This window comes from Ascidia mentula, chromosome 8 (genome assembly GCF_947561715.1).
Source record: "Ascidia mentula chromosome 8, kaAscMent1.1, whole genome shotgun sequence".
NCBI lineage: Eukaryota > Metazoa > Chordata > Ascidiacea > Phlebobranchia > Ascidiidae > Ascidia > Ascidia mentula.
In genome coordinates this window covers 3830947-3843966 of record NC_138573.1, presented here as the reverse complement: position 1 = coordinate 3843966, position 13020 = coordinate 3830947, and the positions used below count along the sequence as shown (strand labels likewise).

General features: G+C 40.5%; 2 protein-coding genes across 2 annotated transcripts; one reads left to right on the top strand and one right to left on the bottom strand.

Moving 5' to 3' along the window:
- Nucleotides 1–504: 504 nt before the first annotated feature.
- LOC145910837 (cationic amino acid transporter 4-like) lies at nucleotides 505–4559 on the top strand. The gene is made up of 11 exons (XM_082998046.1): nucleotides 505–515; nucleotides 680–813; nucleotides 881–1057; nucleotides 1339–1483; nucleotides 1817–2028; nucleotides 2466–2631; nucleotides 2882–3179; nucleotides 3306–3472; nucleotides 3727–4090; nucleotides 4318–4426; nucleotides 4489–4559. The coding sequence occupies exons 1-11, from the start codon at nucleotides 505–507 to the stop codon at nucleotides 4557–4559; spliced, it is 1854 nt and encodes a 617-aa protein (XP_082854172.1).
- Nucleotides 4560–4903: 344 nt separating this feature from the next.
- Nucleotides 4904–11778, bottom strand: LOC145911291 (cationic amino acid transporter 4-like). Its single transcript, XM_082998580.1, has 10 exons — nucleotides 11635–11778; nucleotides 10506–10682; nucleotides 9961–10105; nucleotides 9341–9552; nucleotides 8925–9090; nucleotides 7865–8162; nucleotides 7074–7240; nucleotides 6383–6914; nucleotides 6071–6179; nucleotides 4904–5641 (listed from the first exon to the last, which is right to left on the bottom strand). Exons 1-10 carry the CDS (start codon nucleotides 11720–11722, stop codon nucleotides 5580–5582), a joined length of 1956 nt encoding a protein of 651 aa, XP_082854706.1. The 5' UTR covers nucleotides 11723–11778; the 3' UTR covers nucleotides 4904–5579.
- Between the last annotated feature and the right edge of the window lie 1242 nt (nucleotides 11779–13020).

Genomic DNA, 13020 nt, shown 5'->3' with positions numbered 1-13020 from the left:
GATTTAATTTGACACGTGTTCCTGCCATCGGAGTTAGAACAGGGCATTAGCTATGCAAGATTTTTTTCGGAAAAACGCATATAACAGTGTGGTTTCATTTACCTTAATTCAGTGAAAATGGCCGATGCTCGTACCCACAGGGGAATTTCTACGGGTTGCGTGGAGACTAAAGCTTCAGGGTCGGTTGTATATAAATATACTTCAGTACATATATGTGAGAAGACTTAAAATGAGTGCCGACAAGGAAAAGGTCAAGAACTGCTTGCTTAACTGGTGTCTTAAGCTACAGATTTGTGCAAGCCTTTGCATTTGTTTTAGACTATACTAACACAAACTGTAATGTGATGTTGTTAATAAAACTTTAGCGGTGAAATTAGCAACATGTTATCGTGTCAATGGAAACGGAAATATAGGAATCAATCGCAAATTAATCATACCTGAACAATTCGTGCTTTGACATGTGGGTACGCGACTTATGAGTGGTGCGCTACTTCGACTAAGACTATGAGCTCAAGGTAACATTTAACACAGTATTTTTTTAATTTGAAGTGATCAGCAGCAGTACTTTTACACACATGCGGTTGTAATTTCTTGTATAAGTATAATCAGAGCTTTGATGTTAATGTAGTTTGTTCTTGTCTCTTGCTGATAGCTATGACATAACAACCGTGTATTAAAGTTGCCGTGCTTTCCAAGTTATACTCGAAGGCGATTACGGACAAAAGCAGAAAAAAACGATGCCAAACTGTTTGGCGGACTTTTTTGCCAACCTTGTGAGGAAAAAGGGTGTGGCCCAAAATCTACAAAGCACAGGTGGAGTTCACTTAATCTCAAATTGTTGCTAAGATTTCCATGTCTTTTATAACCGAGTGTTTCGCAGAACTTTTGCGGATCCTTCGACTTTCTGATCTGATTTTCCTTTCTATTGGGTCTATGTTTGGCTCAGGGTTGTACGTATTGACCGGTACCATCGTAAGAGACGTTGCTGGGCCCTCAACCGTTATCAGTTACGTGTTGGCAGCCATCGCATCCGCCCTTTCTGCCGTTTGTTATGCAGGTAAATCAAAACAAAAACAAAGAAAAATGTGTGACTTCCTTTGCCTGTTTTATCGTTGCATAATTGACAAACTGTTGACTAAATTTAAAAAAACAATACGTTTTTAAAGGGTTAAGCGACTACTTTTAATGTTGCTCAACTGCGTGTTCTTCTCCAAGCTTACAAGTTGACTAAGTGTCGTCCAGTGCTTGTTACTAAATGTTTGCCTAAAGACCTAAAGAATATTTTTGCATGCATATTATGCAAGCAAAAGGGGATAGTTTTAAAGCCGTATTTTAAAGAATTTGCTGCTCGGATACCGATTGCGGGTTCCGCCTACCAGTTCACTTACATCAGCGTGGGTGAGATATGGGCTTTCATCATTGGCTGGAACGTAGCGTACGAACACGTGGTTGCAGTGTCCGCTGTTGCAAGGTCATGGAGTGCGTAAGTTTACTGTAAACCAAATCACTAATAGCACCCAATAACATGGGGATAAATTAATGAAGATCTTGGTGGTCTTGCTCTGCGCACGAGTACAAATAATCGTGCTCTTACATCCAATGAGATCTAAATTTGAGCTTTACCACCTTAACTTACAAAGTGTGCCATCATGGCTTAACTTAAATGGTAATGAGTATGGCCATTATTTTTTAATCTATAACACGAAAAACTTTCACCTGAGAAAGAAAAAATTGGAAGTAAAGAAATAGTGGCCCTGGTAATTAATAATACTTCCAAGCATTTTTTTGCAGTTATTATTGCGAAATCTGTTTTAAGTTATTTAGATCAACTGATGGGGAACAAAATGCAGGACTATCTTGCTTCCCATGCGCCGATGGCGGGGGGACTTATCGCCCCATACCCAGATGTTTTGTCTGTTGTTCTGTGTTTGATTGTGACAATAATTGTGGCTTGCGGCGTCAAGGGCTCATCCAAAGTCAACATGGCGTTCTCAATTCTCAACGTCGCCGTCATTGTCTTTATCAGCGGTTAGTGCCTCTTTAAATAGTTTGTTGCTGATGCTGCCAGGCATACTACTTAGTGATTAAAAGCTCGAACAAACAAGTGTTTCTTTGGCCAGAAGAGCTAGTTACTCGAAAAGTGCCTCGAAACAAAGTGTTTTGTCTGGAGCATGTGTTAAGTTATTTAGAAACATTAAATATGATTTATCTATGAAATCTGAAGAAAAAATATCAACCGAAAGCAGGACTTCGTAAATATCACCATTCGCAGATCCGTTTTATCTGAGAAGTTTTAAATCCGGCATTGTATTTTCTGCCCACCATCCAGTTTGTATAAATTTTCCCATGCTACATACGCCAGGACCACTTGGCCCGCAAAATAACACTTTTTGTGGCTCTTTCCAAGCATGACTTACTTTGATTGCAGTAGAGCCAGACATTGTTAACGAATGTTTCTTGTACAGCCACTGGGTTTTATCTGGCCGAAGGTAACAACTGGACACACGTGCAGGGTGGATTTTTTCCGCACGGCGCATCTGGAACTCTTGCCGCTACATCAACATTAATATTTTCCTACACGGGTTATGAAATAATTGCATCTGCAACCGAGGAATCGATCAATCCTCACAGGTTTTTACAGCACAATTTTAACTTTCAGTAGACAACTGCAGTGTAGGTTGCATATTACACCTGTTGAGCTTAAAACTACTAAAAAAAACGAAAAATTTCCAACGAAATAAAGTTAAGTCAGCGTGGCCAAACTGCAGGTCATCAGCGTTAACAAACATTATCTTTCTATAGAACAGTCTTTATACTTTAACTAAAAGCGGGCTCAAAATGAAATTGCATATCCATTTATTCACATTTACAAAAATTGTAGGGACGTTCCTATAGCACTCTTCGTTTCTATGCTGATAGCAGCGATAGCTTACGTTTCTGCGACGACTGCTCTTACACTCATGGTACCATGGTACACCGTAAACCACTACTCTCCTTTTCCATCCGCCTACGAGACCAAGGGATGGGTTTGGTGTCAGTACATCATCACTGTGGGCTCCCTTGCTGCAATGTCGAGTTCTATGTTGGGTGGAATGCTAGTTATTCCGCGATATGTTTACTCTATGGCTCGGGATGGCCTGCTTTTGGAATGTTTCTGCAGGGTTAACCCCAAAACCCAGGTGGGCAAAACCAAAAAGTCATAAAATTAGCTAACCTTTGGTTAAAGTTTCAACCATTAAAGATTTGTCGGAAAAATACCCTTATGAATGAAGTTTATTCAATATCTGCTTGTTTTTGTTGGGCAGGTTCCGGTAATCGCCACAGTTGTTAGTGGAATTTTCTGTGCCATGAACGCGCTCGTCTTTAACACCACAACACTGGTTGAACTTCTCTCCATTGGACAACTTCTTGCCTGCACCTTCGTATCCATGTGCGTCATTAAGTTGCGGTACAGCCCAAACGTCATCTCCGAGTAAGTATAAATCCAACATCTGCTGGACAAATCTAGGCAAGATTAGCTCTGCTGGATGCCAAGTTCTATAAGAGCGACTGTTTTTTCAAGAGTGCATGTTTGTAAATATTGTAGAACGTGCATGAAAATACAAAAGTTAAGTAATGGACGCCAAAAATGATATCGCAACAACAGTGTGTTTCGTATGGAAATTAAACCACGGTAAAATGTGTGTTGTACTGTTAATTTTATTTTAAAGTTCATGTTTCTGTTAGACATGAGCGACGGACGAACTCCATGCAAATGTTAGTTTCTCAAAGCGATGTCGCTCCTTCAACCTCGACTACCCGTTTACTTTGTTCTTCACAATCTGAGGTCGGGACCGTAAAGGACAAGTTTGCCTCGTGGAAGACCTTGGTGCGGTGGACACAGAAATTCAAACCAGGAAAAATACCCTTTTTTCTGCTGATGCTGAGCATAGCGACGTCGTCGGCTGCCATAGTACTGGTTTTATATCGAGAGACGTGGATGGCGGAGATATGGAGTTGTGTGATTGTATCTGTTTTCGTTCTGGTCAGCTTCACATCTCTGTTACTGATTACAGCCTTCAAGCAAGACAAGGGAATGAGAACATATAAGGTGGTTCTCGCTGTCATTTTTGCATCTGTGAACATCTTTATTGATAAGCCAAATCGTCTCTGGATATGCAGTGTGTAATATTGGGCTTACTTACAAAATTAATGTGATTGTAATTAAGACCCATTAGGTTGAATGACTTAAGTCTCAATAATTCGGCAGGACTAGATTTTAGCTATAAACTTTATGAACGTACAGGTTAAGCTTGTAAAATCCAATTCTTTTTAAAGGTTCCCCTGGTGCCATTTATTCCATTTTTGAGTATTATCATCAACATTACTCTTATTTTAAAGCTGAGTCCGATGACTTGGATCAGATTGGCGGCTTGGATATTAGTTGGTATGATTTGCGATTCAGTAAAGTTTGCTTATTTTCAATAATAAAATTCCTCGTCTTTGCAGGTTTCGTGATTTACTTTGGTTATGGATACAGACACAGTAAGGCAAAGACGGAGGTCAGTGAATACCTCTGAGTGGAAATCAACATTGGGCAACTGGTCCAAGGGAAGTAATTTGGTTGGAGACAACGACGTTCAACGACATCCAAATATATATTCGAGCAGTGGCGTATTATCTTGTCTATTAGTATGTTATTGCAATGTGCTTAAGTTGGGCCACGGTTTACTGTTAAATTCGTATCCCTCTGATATAAAAAGTTTTTATTTTCCAGACAAATAAATGTTTCAACAGTTGTGTGCTAGTGTGTTGCGGGTTGTGGGACTTGTTTATTCACTGGAATCTGCATTGCTGTTTCTTGTTTTTTATTTCTTTATAATTTACACGAAGCATATTTTTTTCGACACGTGAAAAACAGGGACAATACGCGTCGACGATGCATAATTAAAAGTGTACAGAACCCAAGTAGAAATATAACACTTCTAGCGAAACTTAAGGGGGTTCACATAAAAAACTACTTGAAACGGACACCAACACTCTCTTGGCCACGTGCCAAAATGGGGCAATGAAGCATTTGAAGAAATGAGGATATAACGAAAATGTGCAGACACTGCATGGTGCTTACATTGGAAAAATAACTTTGGCCGAAATCTAAAAAGCATCTACTTAACTTGCAGGAATGTGATTTTAAAGTTAACATGGCGTTTTCTTGCATTTTTCACTTTTTTATGTTTCAAACAGTTCCTATAAAACAGTGTCTATGATGTTATTGCACTTTGAACACATGCTGTTATTTCATCGCGCATTTGTTTACAACAAATTTATGTTGTGGCTTCTGCACGTGAATTGGTCACACTTTGAACATACCCAAAAACTGAAGAAATCAAAAAAAAATTCAAACTAGTAATACCTCTGTAACGAACTAAATATATGTACATCACATAATATCTATGGAATTCATAAAACGTGTCTCATAAGCCGTTTTTCGTAATGGCTTGAAAATGCATACGACATACACACACACATATATACGCCTGTTCGTTGCTTGCTCGTTTTACACGTCGTTGATCGTCGTAGGAAGTGAACAACATTTTACATCAGTCGTCCTTCACTCTCGCCTTGCTGTTCCGGTATCCGTAGGCAAAGTATATGATTAGGCCTGTCACAGAGGTAAATACATGCTTGTTATTTGTTTTCAGATAGATTTTTATAGGCCTAAAGTTCGTGTTTAACCTGTCCCATTTGCCCCTACACGTGCACTGGTTCATTGGTCTATTGGTGAAAACTTAGTGAGGCAAATACTGATTGATTGACAACTTCTTTTTCCGGCTTTTAATCGTTTCTAATTAAGTTATCCACCACTCAATAACGTTCGTCCTCCAGTGTACATTTATATTAAGTGATATGTTCTGGAATATAGCAAGTGGGCAACAATAACGTTTCAAGGGCGCATGAAAACCCGAGCCCCAGAAGTATGTTTTTTTGGCATAATTAAACAACATGCTTGAACCGATTTTACTACACTCGCTGGCAAAACTGTTGTTTCACATCAATACCGCAATGTGACAACTTTCAAACTGCCACTTACCGAAAACCATCCAGACACCGAAACGGATCCATGTAAGTGGCTTGAGTTTCAGCATGAGAAGAATATTGATGATGATGCTTAAGTATGGCAGGAATGGAACGAACGGAACCTAAAACAAAATTAATTCATATTGTACCACACGAAGCTCCACTTGTTTATGTTCCATGGCAACGTTTAAAAAAACGATACTGGTGGGTAATTGGGCAAGTAGCCACGACGTTTACATGTAGGGGACATAAAAGAGGCCAATATGAATAGAGGTTAAACTGCAGCTGAAATATACGCCCTTCCTTCATTTACCGATGCCCGTACCTTGAAAGTCTTGATCGAGTCGTCCTGTACGAAGAACGTGATGAGAGTGATGCTGCAAAATGACGTTAGAATCAGCACAACCAGTATAAGGATAAACCACCAGTTACCGATCGCGGCGGAGGCAAAAAGGAGCATGATGGAAGCGATAGTAGAGCAAAATATGGCCAGAAGAAGGCTGTACAAGGGCACGTTGCCTGCTTCGTACTTCTGGGCCCAAGCGAAGAGAAACCCGTATGATGAGTTGATGACTGTCTTCTTTAGGGTTCCATAGTTTGCGGACGACATCAACCCGGTCGTTTCGTCTGTGGTAATGGCATCGTAAGATGTGGAGCCGCCAGACTCGCTTGAGCTGCATCCGGCCTCCGTGGTTTGATGTGTTTTGCACAGCGCCGACTTCTCGTTGACAGTGGAAGTTGTGCTGTTAGTATCGCCCTTGCTCGATAGACTTGCACCGTCTTTATCACCCGACGGTTCGGTCGAAACTTTCTTCAGTTCGTTGGGGTCGTCGTCGCATTGGTCAGCTCGTTTGTACCTACGTCGAAAACAAGCGAGCGATTAGGGATTTGCAAAGCGTTCGTGCAATTTTTGTCACACACACTAAAAACTGAACTATGAGCACAACTGGGCAAAAACACTACAATCCGGTCACAAGCAAAAAGTCGTGATAAAATGCATTCCAATCTGCACTTACGTTGATATGTCATTTGGAGAATATCGTAACCTGATGACGCAGATGCCAACAAACGTGCAAGCCAGAAGTTGGCCAACGGCAATGAATTCGACCAAGGTCGTAAGACTGAAGATAATTGACATAAGCATGCTGATGGCAGCAACGATCAGTGTGGAAACGTATGGAACCTGTTTAAGCAAACAAATTTTTAGAAAAATATTAAGTTAAATTTTATGAAGTGCTTTTCAAGAGGTTGGAATTTTCTTTTCTGCAATTTCATTTTTTCGGAATAAACAATTAAAAAGAATACTTTAACCCGATTTCAGAAGCAATGTTATTTCAATTCAAGGTTAAAACTACTAGTTTTAAGCTGAAACTTAATGTTCGTATACTTCTTTACATGGCTTACAACTAATCAATTGTCATGGACGTGATCACAGCTCAAAACTAAGGGGGCAGGTGGTGGGTAACAACGCACCATGTGATTGTGAGTCATTTCGTTTACTAAAAGTAGTCAGCACTCTTCCTGACACCGCTTACCTGACAGTTTATTTGCAACAACACGTTTCCCACACTTAATCAAAACAACGCACGCCCTAAAGTTTCCGCCGCTGACGTACCAACATGTGACCTGACTGCTGCCAAAAACTTTGAGAATAAAAATGAATTTTACCATTTAACATTTACACTTCTATTCAAAAAACAAATCGTGACTTTGGGGTGAACTTGAAAAGAAGTGCTACGTCAAAGAGTATTCCTATCAGTCGCACAAATCAAAAATATCTTTGATCAAAGCAAAGTTCGACTGTTACCTGTGTTTTCGGGTGAAGGATTGTGAAAAACTTCCACAGCAACCCGTCCCTGGCCATGGCCAACAAGTAGCGCGGCACCACGAACAAGATAGACAGAAGACAGGTCAGCATGGCTGCCAGAGCACCGATGGACACAACATATCGAGCCCAGTACCAACCCCTGTACGCGTAGGCGGTGGGATAGGGGGTGACAACGCTCACAAGGTACCATGGAGATATGAGTGTCAGTGAAGCCGAAGCTCCAACGTACGCAATGACCACCACAATAATGGAGACGAGAAGAGACAGCGGGATATCCCTGGTAGAAAAAAACGTAAAGTGTTAGCATGGAACGCAACCGAATGCCGACAATTGTCTACTAGCCTACAACTCGAGTATAGGGTCCACTTTTATGAATATAATGTCGATGTAGCATTTGAGCAATATTCAGAGAAAATTGCATTTTTATTCCCTAAATCCCTTTTACAGTGATGTTGTTTCATTCTGTTTCTTACTCATCCAATGTTGTTGTAATTACTTTACTAGAATATTAGCTATGTGACAGAATAATGCAGTTTCAATGACCAGAACGTCGCTGTATTTCGAAAACGCTCCCATGCCCAACCCGCAGTTTATCACGTCCTCAGTTATGCCGGTGTCACGAACCACGTGCACGTGACCACCCGAGGCGACGACCGTTTCAAATCCCCATGAGAAATATTCTTCACCCTCGTGATGCTCAGGAAGCTTTCAACCCAGAGGGGCGTTTAGGGGGGTGATTGATTGTGTGACGTGTGGTATAGAGGGTTGCAACATAGTAAACAATTCGGGTTAAAGCTGGTTTAGAGCGTTGTCTGAAGGGGAAACGAAGAAAGGTACGGGACTGCCTGTTCAGCATGTTTGCGGCTTAATTTGTTGATTTATGACGGGGTACTAAACATACCGACGGTTGCATTTTGCTTGCCATATGCGTTTTACTTAAAGATTATTTGATTCTTAAAGTACCCATGCTTTTCCAATGCTGCGAAGCTGTACCTTTATCCACAAACTTAGAAAATAAAGTGATTTGTTATAGACTTACTTTCCGGCGTTGACCGCTTCCTCTGTTGCCGAGGCCACAACTTCGTATCCCACGTAGGAATAAACGAGGGTGGTTGAACCGCTGATGGTCCCCGACCAACCATAAGGGAAGAAACCCCCCTTTACGTTGAACCAGTTGTCCCAGTCGGCCAGAATAAATCCAGTCACTGTGGGCACATAAGTTTATTGTCAACATTTGCCGATGTGGTAAGTTTGCACATTCGAAAAGGAGACATTTTTACAAAAATAGAAAATATGACGTAATTGTTAAATTCTACTGTTGTGTGTCCTTGTTAGAATATGACATAAATGATAAGTGTTGTGTGTCCTTGTTAAGTCAACACACAAAACGACATTTTGAATTACTTATGTGAACCAAAGAATGTTAAAGCCCTCTCTCTGCTACAAATCTCTTACCTATGATGAAGGTAATGACGGCTACGTTAAGAGTTGCTATGGCGATGTTGACCTTGGATGAGAGCTTGACACCGCCGATGAGCACAAGGGCAAAAATCAGAATGAGGCCAGCAGAAAGAAAATCGGGGTAGGTGGCAACAAACCCTCCCGGCATGGGTGCGTGCTCTTTCATGTATTTGCTTATTGCCATCCCGAATAAACCATCCAAATATCTGTAGCGAGAATAAAAATATGTGTGGTTAAAGTTTTGTTTGATAAAAGTTTCTGGGTGATTCTGTAAGGGCCCTACTGTCGATCAGCGTGCACTGCACTGGTGCCAATATACATTCGTTCGGACTCAAGTACTCACAATAGAGTGGACTCTAATTATATTCTAATATATTGAAAATAAAATGGTAATTCCAATTTGGGACAAGGTGCTCTGCCTTAAAATGAAGCTTTTTTATATTTGTTTGTTTCTCTTACATTCTAATTTATTTTAGTCAACTCTTCATATAAAAGAGTAAATTGCCATCGCGGGGCCAGCAGTGCTACAAAAAATGACACTTTAAAAAAAAAGTTGCCTGCGATATGTTGCAATGACAACACACTATCTATGCGTATTTGCACAGGCCACTTACCCACTGCACGTCTTCGCTATTGCCGCCACATAAATCGTGTGTTCCAGGGCCACGTTCCAGCCGACGATGAAAGCCCAGAACTCTCCCACGCTCAGGTAAGTGAACTGGTATGCAGATCCTGCCACAGGAATTCGGGCCGCAAACTCTGAAGAAGAAGTAACCGAAGTGTTTAAATTTGTATTTCGGTTTGCGCTCTTCGGGGTTACAAAAATGTCTAAAGCATTTCTGTGTACATAACAACAAGTCGATTTTCATCAACTATAGAATTTTCTATGCTGTGATACTGTATTAGGTTAAGCAAAACCAATGAAGAGAAATGATTTAGAAAGTGAGGTTGTTTGCTAAAGAGCGTTCGGAGCGTTGGTCATCTATATTATTGTTAAACAGCAGTTTGTCAAATGTATGATTCGCACCTACATGACATCATCGTTTCAAGTTAGTTAACAAAATTGTATTGGACACATGTTATACTCTTTAAAGGCAATAAAACCTACAGTAAGCTACATAATTCATTCACGTTCTCTTCCGAAGGTCATAAGCCTTACCGGCGTAGCACAAGGCAGACAGAATCGAAGCAAAAGCCGCCACCACGTAGCTGATAACGATGGAAGGTCCCGTGATGTTGCGCGTGACCGTACCAGCTAACACATACAAGCCCGAACCCATCATGCCGCTGATGGCCAGAAAGGTGAGGTCTCCAAGGTTAAAGCATCGGCGAAGATCTTAACAAAAAGACAGTGGGTTTAGTTTAATATCCTGGGTCGTTACAGACTCCGCGAAGATGAATTTGTTCCTGAATTAATCAACATAATTGTTGGGATTAGCGGATATAAACCAACGCAACCCAATGTTTCTGTGTCATAACATATTGCTCTTGTCCTTCATTTCATGGACTTGTGGTTTTCTTTCCCGGGGGACCAATGGGTTTTACCCTCTGTTACACCTCCAAAGTGACGTAAACGATGCCAATTTAGGCGTGAGTAATATATATCGATATAATAAGTGGAGCCAATAATATGCTTACACAATATCGATATACAGTTTGTACCTAATTTGTTCTTTGGTCTTTTTTATATGCAACGACAAAACTTTGGAAGCAAAACACAATAACGAGATGCAGATTCTCGGTGAATCTGTGTCGATTAAACACTAATGCGGAATTAAAAAATCGAAAATCCGAGTCATCATCGTCAGGAAGTGGGATTTCGATCGGTCCCTCAGAACACAGGAAATATCGACCCGCAAAGAGACTGAGCGCTAATAGAGGACACGTGCATTAAGACCTGTTAGAGCTTGTAATGCTTGTGTCCACAGGGACAGTCCATTGGTCTTATGTCCATTCATTCCAGTGGGATTACCCAGCTTTAACAGGCGGCACTTCCATTTGTAAAAATGTCGCAAATCCCAATGATTCGCGTGGATTTACGAGAACGGTAACAAATCTTGTGCATTGTTGTTTCTTTTAAGTGATATCAGGATGCATTTCATTTTGTCAAATTTCAAGTGCAATTTCACATATAAGTTATGTGTTAGGAAAAAATCGGAACAAGACAATAATAGTAATCTGGTACACTTAGTGGGAAGTTAGTTGATAATAGTAATAAATTTCAAAAAGTCTGCCTTTTACACATTTAAACTTTTTAGTAAGTTTCCAAATGATCCAAGCCAACTTACCCCGCCTCATCATGTCCTCCGACACATTCTTCTTGCGGAAGATGTTGCGCAAAAAGTTGGAGCAGCAGCTATTGCTCTCTTCCGTCATCTTTATCCTCTCAGGTTTACAAACAAAAAACGCTGCTTGTTGCTAAATAAGAGGATAGGCCTATCGAGAAACAGGCATTACGTTAGAATTATTAATTAAAATAAATTTACACCTTTTCAAGAAATGGTTAAAAGAAAATGTTCATAAGCAAACAAAGCAATCTGTTTTGGAATCCAATTGTCCTGAAACAAATATGAACTTACAATACACAAAATATTGCTTTCTGCAGACCCAAACTAATAAAACTGTCATATAAGATCAATAAATTGCTCTCCTGTGCTTCCTGAATAAAATAAAATTGCTTCCAATATTAACAATTCGTCAAGTCTGCGACATTTGTGTGTTTGCGGCGCGACATCACTTCGAAATTAACGGCGCGTCTGGGGCCGCATCAGAGTTGTGCACCGATGAATAATTCAACGAGTACCGCCGGTCCGGCAAAAAGCAAGCCAACTGATGAGTTAAGAGGTCCCAACGGCCGTCAATGGCGAAATTAAATTTGCATTCTGTGGCAAAGATGTAAAAGTTTTGTTTGGTTTTATTGTTCAACTATTTGGTGAAACACTGCAAAGCGACGTATTTGAGACTATTTTGTACGATTTGGTCATTTTTTGTACTTTTTTTGTACGCTGTAAGGCACGCCACTGTGGTAGCTTATTTTAATAAAAGTTGCACAAAAACCAACCGCATTCAATATACACACTCTTTTTCTTCATTACGTAACTGCACAGACTGCAAATTGTCAAAGGAACTAGCGACTGCTACCGGAATACAAGCATCCATCAATTGATTTGAAGGTATTTTTGGCGGCGTAATATATGGCCCGCGGCACTAAGTCATAACATTGGTGTGCAGTTTCAAAATCTCTGTCTTTGAGTTAATTTTCTCGAAGAGGGTTGACGGCAAGGAAAAACTGCTGAGGACGTTAAAAGAAATGACTTTGCAGTTGTGGCGCAACTTGTAACCGCTAATACATCGCCCACATTCTTCACTTATTCCTTGTTGTCACTCCCAGAAAGTAAAAGTAATGGGCCAGCGGCAAACTGTCCCAGCCAAAGGATTCCTTACTGCAATGCAGCAGCAAATACCGTTTAAAACTCCCTCTCGTAGTTTTACTTCCCGTAATAAATTTCAGTAAATGAAGTTATTGTAACAACCGAAAATATATGTTACTCGCATTAAACACGTTTTCCACACTGACAGCTGATGAACAATCCTTGCAACAACCTGCGACACTTTCGAAACCGTTGTCCAGTTGCAGCCAAGTATACAGCAGTCAGTCCGTCAGACACAAATAG

Coding starts and splice junctions, on each gene's coding strand:
- LOC145910837 (XM_082998046.1), top strand. Junction 2,632..2,881: donor GAATCGATCAATCCTCACAG/GTTTTTACAGCA, acceptor CAAAAATTGTAG/GGACGTTCCTATAGCACTCT. Junction 3,180..3,305: donor GGGTTAACCCCAAAACCCAG/GTGGGCAAAACC, acceptor TTTGTTGGGCAG/GTTCCGGTAATCGCCACAGT.
- LOC145911291 (XM_082998580.1), bottom strand. CDS start 11,722: ATGACGGAAGAGAGCAATAGCTGCTGCTCCAACTTTTTGCGCAACATC. Junction 10,683..11,634: donor GGAGGACATGATGAGGCGGG/GTAAGTTGGCTT, acceptor CTTTTTGTTAAG/ATCTTCGCCGATGCTTTAAC. Junction 9,091..9,340: donor CGTCATTACCTTCATCATAG/GTAAGAGATTTG, acceptor ATGTGCCCACAG/TGACTGGATTTATTCTGGCC.